Consider the following 16,488-nt stretch of genomic DNA (forward strand, 5'->3'; position numbering starts at 1 on the left):
CATCTGCAATCCGACCCCACCACCAAAGACATCTTTCCCTCCCCACCCTTATCTGCTTTCCGGAGGGACCACTCTCTCCATGACTCCCTTGTCCGCTCCACACTCCCCTCCAGCTCCACCACACCCGGCACTTTTCCCTGCAACCGCAGTAAGTGCTACAGCTGCCCCCATACCTCCTCCCTCACCCCCATCCCAGGCCCCAAGAAGACTTTCCACATCAAGCAGATGTTCACCTGCACATCTGCCAATGTGGTATACTGCATCCGCTGTACCCGGTGTGGCTTCCTCTACATCGGGGAAACCAAGCGGAGGCTCAGGGACCGCTTTGCAGAACACCTACGCTCGGTTCGCAATAAACAACTGCACCTACCAGTCGCGAACCATTTCAACTCCCCCTCCCATTCCTCAGACGACATGTCCGTCCTGGGCCTCCTGCAGTGCCACAATGATGCCACCCGAAGGTTACAGGAACAGCAACTCATATTCCGCTTGGGAACCCTGCAGCCTAATGGTATCAATGTGGATTTCACAAGTTTCAAAATCTCCCCTCCCCCTACCGCATCCCAAAACCAGTCCAACTCGTCCCTGCCTCCCCAACCTGTTCTTCCTCCCACCTATCCCCTCCTCCCACCTCAAGCCGCACCTCCATCTCCTACTGACCAACCTCATCCCGCCCCCTTGACCTGTCCGTCCTCCCTGGACTGACCTATCCCCTTCCTGACTCCCCACCTACACTCACCTTTACTGGCCCCATCACCGCCTCTTCGACCTGTTTGTTTCCTCTCCACCTATCCTCTCCTCTATCCATCTTCTATCCGCCTCCCACTCTCTCCCTATTTATTTCAGAACTCCCTTCCCCTCCCCCTTTTCTGATGAAGGGTCCAGGCCCGAAACGTCAGCCTTTCTGCTCCTATGATGCTGCTTGGCCTGCTGTGTTCATCCAGCCCTGCACCTTGTTGTCTCACAATACTGACCAGAGAATTTGTTTCAGCAATGTCCATTGAGAGGTAAATGCTGGTCAGAACACTCATCTTCAAAATAGTGTTGCATAATCTTTAACATTTGGCTGAAAGATCAGACCAGGTTCAATGTCTCGTCACAGGACAGTGCCTCCAACCACATAGCACTCCCACAATATCAGCCTAGATTTTTACGTTCCAAGGGTCCATCATCTTCAGTGGCAAGACAGTTATCCATTGAACCACACAAATCCCTCTGTTTGGTGTTGGCTCGAATTGATTTTTTTTTGTTATTCATTCATGTGATGTGGGCATCACAGCATTTATTGCTCATCCCTAATTGCCGAGAGGGCAGTTAAGAGTCAACCACATTACTGTGGGTCTGGAGTCACACATAGACCAGACCAGGTAAGGATGGCAGATTTCCTTCCCTGCAGTGCATTAGTGAACCAAATGGGTTTTTGTAACAATTGAAAGTGGTTACATGGCCTATATATATCTTTGACCATATATCTGACAAATCAACACTTATTGCTTTTTAAAATGTGCAGAAATTCCTGCATTCCAACTGATACCTGGTTAAAGAGACTAATGACACCAGAAATCACTCAGTTTCCCGGTTCCTATCAGTTCATTAACATACGCATTAAAAAATCAACACATTTTCTGTTAATTTTTGTTACAGCTGCTGTTTCAGGAGACAAACCCTGGGGTGCGTTTTGAATACACCATTCGACGTGACCTGGATGATGAGAATGAAATTCCACCGCCGGAGTTTTTCTGGAGATACGGCTTGTGGACGGAGTGTAGCGCAACCTGTGGTGGTGGTAAGGACATCAGCATTTCTCCAAAATCAGCCAGGGCCAATTCTCACATTGATTGAAATGGGAAAGACTTGCATTTGTACAGTGCCTTTTAGCACCTCAGCATGTCCTAAAGTATTGTATTTTGGTAATACATACAGGAGCAGGACTTATACAATTAATGGTAGCGTCCTGGGTAATGTTGTAGAACAGAGGGACCTAGAGGTGCAGATACATAATTCTTTAAAGTTTGCATCACAAAGCAACAGAGTGATTTAAAAAGAGATAACAAGGTGTAGAGCTGGATGAACACAGCAGGCCAAGCAGCATCAGAGGAGCAAGAAAGCTGATGTTTCGGGTCTGGACCCTTCTTCAGAAATGGGGGAGGGAAAGGGGACTCTGAAATAAACAGAGATAGTGGGGGAGGCAATGATGGGAGGTGGATAAAGGAGCAGACACGTGAAGAGAAGACGGATAGGTCATGGAGGCGGGGATGGAGCCAGTAAAGGTGAGTGTAGGTAAGGAGTTGGGATGGGGATTGGTCAGTTGGGAAGGAGGGGCGGGTGAGTGGGAGGGAAGACAGACAGGTCAAGGAGGCAATTAAAAAGGTGTTTGGCATGCTTGCCTTCATTGCTCAGTCCTTTGAGTATAGGAGTTGGGAAGTCACATTGAGGTTGTACAGGACATTGGTGAGGCCTCTTCTGGAATACTGTGTCCAGTTCTGGTCGCCCAGTTATGGGAAGGATATTATTAAACGGGAGAGGGTTCAGAAGAGATTTACCAGGATGCTGTCAGAAATGGATGGTTTGTGTTACAAAAGTAGCCTGAAAAGACTGGGATTTTTTCCACTGGAGTGTAGGAGGTTGAAGGGTGACCTTATTGAGGTTTATAAACTCATGAGGGGCATAGATGAGGTGAATGACAAAGGTCTTTCCCCTAAGGTGGGGGAGTTCAAAACTAGGGGGCATATTTTTAAGGTGAGAGGAGAAAGATTTAAAAAGGACACGAGGAGCAATTTTTTTGCGCAGAGGGTGGCTCATGTGTGAAATGCACTTCATGAGGAAGTGGTGGATGCGGGTACAATTAACAACATTTAAAAGAAATTTAGATACGTTCATGAATACGAAAGGTTAAGAGAGATATAGGCCAAGTGCAGGCAGGTGGGACTAGTTTAGTTTGGGAACATAGTCAGCATGGACTAGTTGGACCAAGTGGCCTGTTACCACGCTGTATGACTCTAAGATTCTAACCAATTGAAATGGCCACACACCGAGCTCAGTATTATCCAACAAATGTGACTGAACGTGTAATTTCAATCCCTATCACAATTAATCCCCTCAGGCTGTTGGTTTGGTTTTACTGATCCTTAGACCAGGGATTTCAAGCATAATTCCACACGCATGAAAGCTTTATTTAGGTAAAGACCCAAAAGCTCAGGTTCCACAGGGGTTGTTGGTATAAAGGATCACATATAATGAATGTGGGTGGTCAGCTATGTGGTGTCTATCACCTTCCCTCATCAAAATTGGCAAGTGCTGTAAGGAAATACTATTCACTTAGACAATGCAAAACTAGGATTGACTTAAATTGGTAATGACTCTGTTTAACTCCCAGGAAGAAATGAAGTGAAGAAATTGTACCTTAGAAATGGTTCCAACATTCATGTGTCACTCAGCTACCCTAATGTAGTACTGTGCCACCCATAAGAGGAAGTTTAACCACTCAACTGGGCAGTGCAGGAGATGAAATTTCACTTTTCCAATACATTCAGTCACTACAACTCATGTTGATACAGTGTCTTTTACATGGTAAAATATCCGAGAGTAGTTTGTGGAATTTACTCGAGTATAACAATCCCAAGTCGTGCACCTTGTCCCTGACTCAGCACAAACAAGCTGAGCTGACAAAGTGATAACACTGAAAACAACAAATGCTGGAGATCACAGCAGGTCAGGCAGCATACATGGAGAGAGAGCAAGCTAACGTTTCGAGTCTAGAGACTCTAAATCAGAACGGAAGTGTGGAAGGGGCAGCATTTATGCTGTGGTTGGGGGGCATTGGGGGTGGTGGGTGTAGAATGCTAAGGGGAGAAAGGACGTTGATAGTTCAGGTTAAGTGATTGGAATGTGAGAATGGCAGACCAATGGTGTGTCTAACTACCAGACTTGCAAGAACAGAAAGTCCCACTGGGTTGGGAGTTTGGGGGAGTGGAGAGAGGATATGGTGACAGAGAATGTAACAAGTAAAGCTAAAAGAAAGGGAAGAAATTGGAGTTGGTTCACAATTTGAAGATGTTAAACTCAGTATTAAGTCTAGAAGGCTGTAAAGTGCCTCATCTGAAGATGAGATGTTGCTCCTCCAGTTTGCGCTGTGATTCACTAGAGTATTGCAGCATGCCAAGGCATTCAAGCAGAAAACTGTGTTAAAATGACCAGCTACAGGAAGGATGGTGTCATACTTGCACACAGATCTGAGGTGTTCTGCAAAGCGGTGACCCAGTCTGCGTTTGGTTTCTCCTATGTAGAGTAGGCCACATTGTGTGCAGAAAATACAATTCACAAGATTGGAGGAGGTACAGTTGAAATGTTGCTTCACCTGGAGATACAATTTAGGCCCTTGGATGGTGAGCAGGGAGGAGGTGAAGGGGCAGATGTTGCATCTTCTGTGGTTACGTGGGAAAGTGCTGTGGGAAGGGGTTGGTGTTAATGGTCAATGAATGGATTAGGGTGTCCTGGAGGGAGCAATCCCTGTGAAATGCAGACAAGGGGAGTGAGGGGAAGGTGTGTTTGGTGGTATTTTGTTGGAATTGTTTGAAATGGGGGAGAATGATCCTTTGAATGCGGAGGCTGGTGGGATGAAAAGTGAGGACAAGGGGAACCCGATCGTGGTGCTGTGAGTGATGGGAAGGGGCAATGTTGAAAGCATGGGTGATAGGTCGTATGAGGTTGAGGGCCCTGTCAACCACAGTGGGTGGGAAACCATGGTTATGGAAGAAGGAAGCCATGTCAGCAGCGCTGTTTTGGAAGGTGGCATCATCCAAACAGATACAATGTAGGTGGAGGAACTGGGAGAATAGGATGGAGTCCTTGCAGGTCGTGGGGTGGGAAGAGCTGTAACGAAGGTAGCTACGGGAGTCAGTGACTTTGTAGTGGATGGCAGTGGACAGTTAATTTCCTGAAATGGAGACGGAGAGGACAAGGAAAGGAAGGGAAGTGTCGAAAATGGATGGTGGGAAAGTTATAGAGGGGTGGAAATTGGAGGCAAAATGAACAAATTTTTCAAGATCCTGGTGGGAGCATGAAGCGGCACCGAAGCAGTTGTCGATGTAATGAGAAAAGAGTTATGGGAAGGGGGCTAGTGTTGGTCTGGAACAAGGATTGTTCCACATACCCCATAAAGAGGCAGGCATAACTGAGACCCATGTGGATGCCCATAGCCACTCCTTTGACTTGGCAGAAGTGAGAGGAAGTAAAGGAGAAATTGTTCAGTGAGAGAACAAGTTCAGCCAAGCAGAGGAGAGTGGTGGTGGATGGGGAGTGTTCAGGCCTCTGGTCAAGGAAGAAGCTGAGAGCTCTCAGACCGTCCTGGTGGGGAATGGAGGTATAAAGGGATTAGACTTCCATGGTGAACAAGAGGCAGTTAGGGCCAGGGAACTGGAAACTGTCAATAGGGTGCAGGGCATCAGAGGAATTGCAGACACAGGTGAGCAGGGTCTGGACAAATAGGGAGAGGATGGAATCCCAACAATGGTATAAGTGCGGCCCCCTCCACACTTCATGAGAGCTCTGATGAGGATTCATCTCGACTCGAAACGTTAGCTTGCTCTCTCTCCATGGATGGTGTCTGACAAGCTGTGATCTCCAGCTTTTGTTGTGTTCAGTACAAATTCTAGCATCTGCAGTAATTTATTTCTACAATTGATAAGACTGGTTCTCCCACTAACTCCTAGCTGATTGGCTGTTTTCTAATGTTTTTTCTTTCAGACTCTTGGCTCTGCCCAATGATTTATTTGAATGTTTTGAAAACCAAGTGCTGCCAAATGTACTTTTGGTGACTCCCAGGCCAAGCAGTGCCCTGACTCCAGTGTGTATAAGGAGGCAGTATGTGGTTGTGTTTAGAGACCCAGAGTCAGATTGGGAGCAATGTGCTATCTAATTCTAAATTCCCTCCCATCTCCATTAGCCGTTGGTGAGCTAACCCAAAGTTTGTTTTGACTCTGGCAAAAAGTTGATACTTTTTCGATCCCACACACATTTGGATATTTACTGAGCCTGGAACTGATTGATTGCAGGTTAAGGAGAGAGGAATTATGGAGTGAATTAGGGATCACTTTCTTCAGAGTACATAATGACTAGAGCAGCTGTTCAAAGCCAACTAGAGCCTTCTCCTTTTTTATTAACAATGCTATCTCATCTGAAGCCATGACCCCAGAATTTGCATTTACTACAACTACTGTCACACAGTTATCTGCAGCTAAGGTATAGTAGAATTGTGCCTCAGCCCGCTGTTTGAACTACATCTCACTCAGACTCTGAGACCATTTCTAAGATGATCAAATGGGCCAATGGACTGAAAAATGGCAGATGGAGTTCAATCTGGATAAATGCGAGGTATTGCATTTTGCCAAAACAAACAAGGGTAGGGTTTATACAATTAATAGTAGGGCCTTGGGTAGTGTTGTAGATCAGAGGCATCTAGGGGTTCAGATACATAATTCTTTGAAGTTTGCATCACATATAGACAGGGTAATTAAAAAGCATTTGGCATGCATGCCGTCATTGCTCAGTCCTTTGAGTATAGGAGTTGGGACATTATGTTGATGTTGTACAGGATATTGGTGAGGCTTCTTCTGGAGTACCGTGTCCAATTCTGGTCACCCAGTTACAGGAAGGATATTATTAAGCTCGAGAGGGTTCAGAAGAGATTTGCCAGCATGTTGCCGGGTATGGAAGGTTTGAGTTATAAAGAAAGGCTGGATAGGCTGGGACTTTTTTCACTAGAGCCTAGGAGGTTGAGAGACGACCTAATAGAAGTTTATAAAATAATGAGGGGTATAGATAGACTTGTATTTTCCCTGGTATAGGGAATTTCAAGATTAGAGGGCACATTTTTAAGATGAGAAGAGACAGTTTTAAAAAAGATATGACGGGCAAATCTTTTACACAGAAGGTGGTTCATGTGCGAAATCAACTTCCTGAGGAAGTGGTGGATTTGGGTACAATTACAATGTTTAAAATACATTTGGATAAGCACATGAATAGGAGAGGTTTGGAGGGATAAGGGCCAGGAGCAGGCAGAAGGGACTAGTTTAGTTTTGGATTACATTCGGCGTGGACTGGTTGGACCAAAGCTTCTGTTCCCATGCTGTATGACTCTATAACTTTGAGGTTCTGGCATAGTTAGCACTTCATTAGCAATGCAGCCATCTCAAGGACCTGTGTTTGCTGCCCACTTTCAGAGAGAAGGAGGGGAGTTCTCCCCAGTGCCTGAGCTAACATTTATCACTCACTCAACTTCCCTAAAGCAGTTGATCTGGTTAGTATCTTATTGTTGTTTGCGGAATCTTGCTATGTACAAATTTCCTACATTATAGCAATCACTACTCTTCAAACATACAGTATATCATTGGCATGAAACAATTAGAGTTGTCCTGAAGTGGTGCAAACAACAGTAGAGGTAAATGTTTTTTATTGGTGCTGAGTGGATGGAACTCCAGACAATAGGACAGAGCTTCGCACTGTTTACCTCAATGTTGATCGTTTCTATCATAAAAGTCACAAGGATGTCTGGGAAGTCTATTTTCATTCTGCTACATACAAACATGTAAATTAGGAGCCAGAAGGAAACCATTCGGCTCCTTGAGCCTGTTCCACCATTCAGAATGATATTGGCTGACCTGACCATAACCTTGGCTACACCTGAAACACATTGACACTGTTGTTAATGAAGAATCAAACTTGGCTTTAAAAATATGTCACCAGCCTAGTTACACACTATATGAAAGCTGAAACCACTTCCTAACCTGAAAGGATTTGTTTTCATTCCCAGCACTTTAATGAACAAAAGATAATTGCCCACTGCACACACATTCACACAAACACATACATACACATACTCGCATATACACACACTAGTGTATACACACACACACACACACACGTGTGCACACTCACACACATGCACACACACTGACGCACACACACTAACATGCACATACTCTCTGTCATCACACACACGTGCGCACATTCACGCAAACTCACACACATACTCATATGCACCCACACACATGTACATACAGGTAGTTCTCCTATAATGTGATCGCTGCATTCTTGTGTGACCTTGGGCTATAGAACATCATATTATAGGGAAATCGCTATAGAAAGTCTTTATGCCTGTACAGCAGAAAGTTTGCGTTATCCGAACAGGGTCCACTATTCATCAGTCGTGTTACAGCCAATATATGTCAACGAAACACGTGTTATAGCAGAACTACCTGTACGCACACACATCTACATACACACACACATGCAAATACGCACACTCTCTCACGTGCACACATACTTTAACATACACACATTCTCTACAGACACACATATTCCCACAAAGTTTGATATGTTTTTCTTCACTAACTTTGCATATCACCATGGAGATGGTCGGTGAAACTGTCCTGGCACCAAGTGGAGGGCATAACCTCGATATGGTTCCTCACACAGTGATCTATAATGTCGATCACAACTAAGGTGGTTGCCCAAGGAAGAAGGTTGGGACTGAGAGTACAACGCAATGTGGTACCTCCTCACCATCTCTTCCTGACCCTTTTCAATGACAGACTGTCCAGAGCTCCCTTACCCACGGTGAAGCCTCCTCCAGTCCTTCCACCCTCTAGAGTATGTCAAGGCACAAGAAAAAAAAGAGAGCTCACTTCCAGCCCATGGGCAAAGACTTCCAGTTGCCTCGGAGGAAACAGGAAATGATAAAGCAGGCTGTGAGAACAGGGAAACAAGATTGTGATTACCTGGCTCCAGCTTCAGTCGACACAGTGAAGATTCTAATTGTGAAGAGAACAGGCTCTGCTGTAATCAACACTGAGGAAAGACCATGTTCTAAACCTCTCTCCAGACAGTGGTTAGAGTGTGGAACTCGCTACCACAATATTATGAATGTGTTGACGAGAAAATAGACAAACAAATGGAGGGGGAAAGAAATAGAAGGATATGCTGGTGGGGTGGAATAGGAAGAGACACATGCAGAGCTTGGTTTAAGGATACTGACATTTAAGACTATGACGTGAAGAAATGTCTTCACCCAGAGAGTGGTGAACCTGTGGAATTCTCTGCCACAGAAAGCAATTGAGGCTGAAATATTGAATGTTTTCAAGAAGGAGTTAGATATATTTCGTAGGACTAAAGGGATCAAAGAGTAAGGGGAGAACAGGGGATTGAGTTGAATAAACAGCCATGATCATATTGAATGACAGAGAGGCTTGAAGGGCTGAATGGCCTACTCCTACTCCTAGTGTCTCTGTTTCTATGTTTCTAAACATAAACATGGACCAGTTGGGCCAAGTGGCATTTTTCTGTGCTGTAATTCAATAAATTGAAGAAACCACAAGTGGAATAAAAATATAGAAATATTCAAATTTTGAAAAGAAGTTCTTCAATATAGGAACAAAAAATTTAGAATATTTGCCCTGCATAAATTCCAAGGGATTAGGTTTAATGAGTTATTGTTCATTCATTGAAAGCAGTGACAGACTGGGTTGGCACTGAGCAAGTAAATGCAATCCCTCAGAACTATTTCAGCCGTCACTGAATACCTGTTAAAACATGAGCTTCATTTCCATTCTGTTAAGGTACTGTAATGCCTGAAGGAAAAGCTCCATTGCCTCCTCTTTCTCTCCCGATGCTGTCAGACCATCTGCTCAACAAAAGCACCAGCCTCTCTCACTCCCCACCCCCTCCATCCCCGAGGGTGAGGCTGGGAGATCCTTCAGCTTCATTTCTTCCTGCACTGTCTGAGCCAGAATACAGAAACTTGGATTCTACTGTCGTCAGTATTTCTTGGCAATTGTTAAATGTGGTTCTACAGTGCTTTGTTATCTGGATATTTAGTTTTATTTAAACTGGTCAACATTTACATTTGAAGAGCAGACTGAGTTGTATTTTTATAGAGCCTGTTGCATCCCTCAGGCTATCCTAAATCACTTCACAGCCAAAGATGAATTTAGCTGAAGTGCAGCCACTTTGAAATAAAGGAAAAGTGTAGCTAATTGACCCTCAGCGAGCTTCTCCCAACGAAAAATGAAACAATTCAGAGATGGTGTTGCTTGAGGGGGTAAATGTTGGGTGGGACAGAGAAAGGATGTAGTTGCCCTTTGGCTCACAGCATTAAAATTGAGAGGGTTCAAAAAAGATTTACAGGGATGTTGCCAGGACTGGAGGCTTTGAGCTACAGGGAGAGGCTGAATGGGCTGCGGCTATTTTCCCTGGAACATCGGAGGCTAAAGGGTGACCTTATAGAGGTTTATAAAATCACGAGGGGCATGGATAGGGTGAATAACCAAGGTCTTTTTCCCAGGGTAGGAGAGTCCAAAACTAAAGGGCATATGTTTAAGGTGAGACGGGAAAGATTTAACGAGGACCTGAGGGGCAACTTTTTTCACACAGAGGGTGGTGTGTGTATGGAATGAGCTGCCAGAGGAAGTAGTGGAGGCTGGTACAACTACAACATTTAAAAAGCATCTGGATGGGTACGTGAATAAGAAGGCTTTAGAGGGATATGGGCCAAATGCTGGCAAATGGGACTAGATTTATCTAGGATATCTGGTCGACATGGACGAGTTGGACCAAAGGGTCTGTCTGTACATCTCTGTGACTGTATGGGGTTTTTTACACCAACGCAGAAGACTTTGTTAGTCACACTTGAGTTGTTACTGAACAGAGGGCTCATGGCACAAAAACTGGCAGTGTCACTCAGAGAAATCAGAGGGTTTTTGGTGGCAGAAGATGGTATTATCCAGCTGTGGTGCAGTCGAGGCACTCATCTTGAGTCAGAAACTTGAACTCACATTATTGATTAAAGTGTAATTGCTTGATGTGCTAGCAGTCCTCTGTGAATGCTAATATTCCAGTATAGCTCTCCTCTCTTTGTTAGCCGATTGTAGACTGATAACTGGAGCTGGGAAGTATTTTCAGCTCAGCATTCATTGCTTGTAGGAATTAAAATCGTTATCCGTATTGACTTTCTAAAAAAAAATCTTTTCCTTGCTGCTCACCCTGAGATGACTGAATTGGCTTTCTAAGAGAGTCCAATTATAGGTGAATGAATCGGATAAATTGCTTTTAATGTATAATTTTACATCTGTGCATTGGTACCCCACATCTATTTCCCCATGCTGCCTCCTACTCCTGCAACACTCTGAGATTTCAGTGCTCCTCCAGTTCTGGCCTCTTACACATCCCCCAGTTTCACCAACCCACCATTAGTGGCTAGAGACAACAAGGTGCAGGGCTGGATGAACACAGCAGGCCAAGCAGCATCATAGGAGCAGAGAGGCTGACGTTTCGGGCCTAGACCCTTCATCAGAAAAGGGGGAGGGGAAGGGGGTTTTGAAATAAATAGGGAGAGAGTGGGAGGCGGATAGAAGAGGGATAGAGGAGAGGATAGGTGGAGAGGAAACAAACAGATCGAAGAGGCGGGGATGGGGCCAGTAAAGGTGAGTGTAGGTAGGGAGTTAGGAAGGGGATAGGTCAGTCCAGGGAGGACGGACAGGTCAAGGGGGCGGGATGAGGTTGGTCGGTAGGAGATGGAGGTGCGGCTTGAGGTGGGAGGAGGGGATAGGTGGGAGGAAGAACAGGTTAGGGAGGCAGGGACGAGTTGGACTGGTTTTGGGATGCGGTGGGGGGAGGGGAGATTTTGAAACTTGTGAAATCCACATTGATACCATTGGGCTGCAGGGTTCCCAAGCGGAATATGAGTTGCTGTTCCTGCAACCTTCGGGTGGCATCGTTGTGGCACTGCAGGAGGCCCAGGATGGACATGTCGTCTGAGGAATGGGAGGGGGAGTTGAAATGGTTCGCGACTGGGAGGTGCAGTTGTTTGTTGCGAACCGAGCGTAGGTGTTCTGCAAAGCGGTCCCCGAGTCTCCGCTTGGTTTCCCCGATGTAGAGGAAGCCACACCGGGTACAGCGGATGCAGTATACCACATTGGCAGATGTGCAGGTGAACATCTGCTTGATGTGGAAAGTCTTCTTGGGGCCTGGGATGGGGGTGAGGGAGGAGGTATGGGGGCAGGTGTAGCACTTCCTGCGGTTGCAGGGAAAAGTGCCGGGTGTGGTGGAGCTGGAGGGGAGTGTGGAGCGGACAAGGGAGTCACGGAGAGAGTTGTCCCTCCGGAAAGCAGATAAGGGTGGGGAGGGAAAGATGTCTTTGGTGGTGGGGTCGGATTGCAGATGGCGGAAGTGTCGGAGGATGATGCGTTGGATCCGGAGGTTGGTGGGGTGGTACGTGAGGACGAGGGGGATTCTTTTTTGGTTTTTATTGCGTGGACGGGGTGTGAGGGATGAGGTGCAGGAGATGTGGGAGACACGGTTGAGGGCGTTCTCGACCACCGAGGAGGGGAAGTTACGGTCCTTGAAAAACGAGGACAACTGAGATGTACGGGAGTGGAATGCCTCATCCTGGGAGCAGATGCGGCGGAGGCGAAGGAATTGGGAATAGGGGATAGCATTTTTGCAGGAAGGTGGGTGGGAGGAGGAGTATTCTAGGTAGCTGTGGGAGTCGGTGGGCTTGAAATGAATATCGGTTTCTAGGTGGTTGCCCGATATGGAGACAGAGAGGTCCAGGAAGGGGAGAGAGGTGTTAGAGATGGTCCAGGTAAACTTAAGGTTGGGGTGGAAGGTGTTAGTGAAGTGTATGAACTGTTCGAGCTCCTCGTGGGAGCACGAGGCGGCACCGATACAGTCATCAATGTAACGGAGGAAGAGGTGGGGTTTAGGGCCGGTGTAGGTACGGAAGAGGGATTGTTCCACGTAACCTACAAAGAGGCAGGCGTAGCTTGGGCCCATGCGGGTACCCATGGCTACCCCCTTTGTCTGTAGGAAGTGGGAGGAATTGAAAGAGAAGTTGTTGAGTGTGAGGACGAGTTCGGCTAAGCGGATGAGGGTATCAGTGGAGGGGGACTGGTCGGGCCTGCGGGACAGGAAGAAGCGGAGGGCCTTAAGGCCATCTGCATGGGGAATGCAGGTGTAGAGGGACTGGACGTCCATGGTAAAGATGAGGTGTTGGGGACCGGGGAATTGGAAGTTCTGGAGGAGGTGGAGGGCGTGGGTGGTGTCACAGACATAGGTAGGGAGTTCCTGGACCAAGGGGGAGAAAATGGAGTCGAGATAGTTGGAGATCAGTTCGGTGGGGCAGGAGCAGGCGGAGACAATGGGTCGACCAGGGCATTCAGGTTTGTGGATTTTGGGAAGGAGATAGAAGCGGGCAGTGCGAGGTTGGGGAACGATGAGGTTGGAGGCCGTGGGTGGGAGGTCACCTGAGGTGATGAGGTTGTGGATGGTTTGCGAGATGATGGTTTGGTGCTCAGGGGTGGGGTCATGATCAAGGGGGCGGTAGGAGGAGGTGTCGGAGAGTTGGCGTCCGGCCTCGGCGATGTAGAGGTCAGTGCGCCATACTACAACTGCACCTCCCTTGTCCGCGGGTTTTATGGTGAGGTTGGGATTGGAGCGGAGGGAGCGGAGGGCTGCACGTTCTGCGGGGGAGAGGTTGGAGTGGGTGAGAGGGGTGGAGAGGTTGAGGCGATTGATGTCTCGACGGCAGTTGGAGATGAAGAGGTCGAGGGAGGGTAGGAGGCCTTGGGGTGGTGTCCAGGAGGAGGGGGTGTGTTGGAAGCGGGAGAAGGGGTCAGTAGAGGGAGGGTTAGGTTCACGGTTGAAGAAGTAAGCGTGGAGGCGGAGGCGGCGGAAAAACTGCTCTATGTCCAAGCGTGAGCGGTATTCGTTGATGTGTGGGTGGAGGGGGACAAAGGTGAGCCCTTTACTGAGGACTGACCGTTCATCCTCAGTAAGGGGTAGGTCTGGGGGGATGGTGAAGACTCGGCAGGGCTGGGTGCTGCTATCTCCTCTGGAGCTGCTGGCTGTGGAGGTGGTGGGCGGAGCTACGTCGGTGTCGGCTGTGGGCGGAGCGTCGTCGGCGTCGGCTGTGGGCGGAGCGCCGTCGGCGTCGGCTGTGGGCGGAGCGTCGTCGGCGGTGGGCGGAGTTGTGCCGGTGTCGGCGGTGGGCGGAGTTGCGCCGGCGGTGGGCGGAGTTGCGTCCGCGTCGGTGATGGGCGGACCGGCGTCGGAGGTAGGAGGAGCGGGGTAGGCGGCGGCAGTAGCGGTGAGGGTGGTCGTTTTGTGGCTGTTTTGTTTTCTGCAGCCTGGGCTCTGAGCTTTGGAGTTCCCTCCCTAAACACCTTTTTCTCTATCCTTCTTCCTCTTCCTTTAAGACAATTGTTTAGTGGGAATGTCGCCGGACTAGTAATTCAGAATCCCAAGTTCTATCATGGTTTAAGGACATAGACTCAAACTCCCCCATTGCAGATGGTGAAATTTGAATTTAATAAGAAAACATCACAGTAATGGGAGCCATGTAACCACTCTCAATTGTTATAAAAATCCATCTGATCCACTCATCACCTTGAAGGAAGTTAGTCTGCTGTCCCTACCTGGTCTGCCCTAGGTGTGACTCCAGACCCACAGCAATGAAGTTGATACTTGACTGGAATTTTGTGCTCAGGCAGGACTGTAGATTTGAGGTTACAATTAGATCAGCTGTTACCTAATTGGTTGGCGAAGTAGGTTTGAGAGGCAGAGTGGCCTACATGTCTGATCCACATGTCTGTAATTAATAAATCCGAAGTTCAAAGGTACAGTCTCAGTAAAGATACAGGGTTCTTGTGGTGCAGAGGTAGTGACCCTACCTGTGAGCCAGGAGGCTAGGATCAAGTCCCCCAAGCTCTAGAGATGTGCCATAACATCTACAAACAGGTTGATTCCAAAAAAAATTTCCTTTTCAGTGAAGGTGACCATGACAATTGTAAAATTCACAAATGTCCTTTAGGAAGGGAAATCTGCCATCTTTACCCTGTCTGGCCTACAAGTGACTCCAGACACACACCAGTGGGGTTGACTCTTAACTGCCCTCGAAGTAATTAAGCATGGGCAATAAACACTGGCCCAGTGAAATCAATATCCAGTGAACAAGCAACAAAAAAGATGCTCCATATTACCTACCCCTTGACTCAGTTTGTTTGCCTGTGCCTCAGTGTTATATTTGATTTGATAATACTCCTGTGAAACACTTCGAAACATTTCACTGTGTTGAAGGCACGAAACAAATGCAAGATACTGACACTTTTGTACGAGCATCATAACCTTAAAATAATGTTGAGACATTACCAGTTCCAAGATATCCTTCAGGTTTGATGGGACCCTGTGGGGCATGTTGAAAGGTCACATCACTGAATATCCAGAGGGCTGGATATCAATCAGTAATTCAGGAGGACATGGTCCATCCAGGAAACGGCAGTCCATAGTCCGTCCACAATTGACAAAAGCAAACTACTGCAGATGCTGGGAAGCTGAAGAAAAGATAGAAGTTGCAGGAAACTCTCAGCAGCACTGGCAGCATCAGTGGAAAGTGAAACAGACTTCAAGTTTCAGGGCAGTGAATAGTCACAGGTTTGATAAATGTTTTAGATTTAACAATGTTTAATCAAGGAGTGAGATAGGGAAAGGGCTAAGGTCGTTATCATGAGGAGATAGTAAGAACTGACGTTGCTGGAGTCAGACATAACCACACACTGTGCGTGGGTATGGGTCGATGTAGGTATGTCTGTGTGAGGGTATGGGTCAATGTAGGTATGTCTGTGTGTGGGTAAGGGTCTATGTAGGTATGTCTGCGTGAGGGTATGGGTCTATGTAGGTGTGTCTGTGTGTGGGTAAGGGTCTATGTAGGCATGTCTGTGTGAGGGTATGGGTCGATGTAGGTATGTCTGTGTGAGGGTATGGGTCGATGTAGGTGTGTCTGTGTCTGTGTGTGGGTCTATGTAGGTGTGTCTATGTGTGGGGATGGGTCTATGTAGGTGTGTCTGTGTGTGGGTATGGGTCTATGTAGGTGTGTCTGTGTCTGTGTGTGGGTCTATGTAGGTGTGTCTATGTGTGGGTAAGGGTCTATGTAGATGTGTCTGTGTGTGGGTAAGGGTCTATGTAGGTATGTCTGTGTGAGGGTATGTGTCTATGTAGGTGTGTCTGGGTGTGGGTCTATGTAGGTGTGTCTGGGTGTGGGTATGGATCTATGTCGGTGTGTCTGTGTGTGGATCTATGTAGGTGTATCTTGGTGTGTGTCTATGTAGGTGTGTCTGGGGTGTCTGTCTATGAGGTGTGTCTGGGATGTGTGTCTATGTAGGTGTGTCTGGGTGTGGGTCTATGTAGGTGTGTCTGGGTGTGTGTCTATGTAGGTGTGTCTGGGGTGTGTGTCTATGTAGGTGTGTCTGGGTGTGGTCTATGTAGGTGTGTCTGGGATGTGTGTCTATGTAGGTGTGTCTGGGTGTGGGTCTATGTAGGTGTGTCTGGGTGTGGGTATGGATCTATGTCGGTGTGTCTGTGTGTGGATCTATGTAGGTGTATCTTGGTGTGTGTCTATGTAGGTGTGTCTGGGGTGTCTGTCTATGAGGTGTGTCTGGG

At 47.2% G+C, this 16,488-nt stretch overlaps 1 protein-coding gene across 1 annotated transcript in view; it reads left to right on the top strand.

The window, feature by feature from the left end:
* LOC109914167 (A disintegrin and metalloproteinase with thrombospondin motifs 7-like) overlaps nt 1–16,488 on the top strand; it is a 172,451-nt gene that overhangs the window by 94,018 nt on the left and 61,945 nt on the right. The window contains exon 16 of the mRNA XM_048615760.1: nt 1,645–1,786. Within this exon, the coding sequence (XP_048471717.1) occupies nt 1,645–1,786 (142 nt within the window). The remainder of the gene's footprint in view (nt 1–1,644; nt 1,787–16,488) is intronic.

This window comes from Rhincodon typus, chromosome 33 (assembly GCF_021869965.1).
Source record: "Rhincodon typus isolate 14 chromosome 33, sRhiTyp1.1, whole genome shotgun sequence".
Classification (NCBI taxonomy): domain Eukaryota; kingdom Metazoa; phylum Chordata; class Chondrichthyes; order Orectolobiformes; family Rhincodontidae; genus Rhincodon; species Rhincodon typus.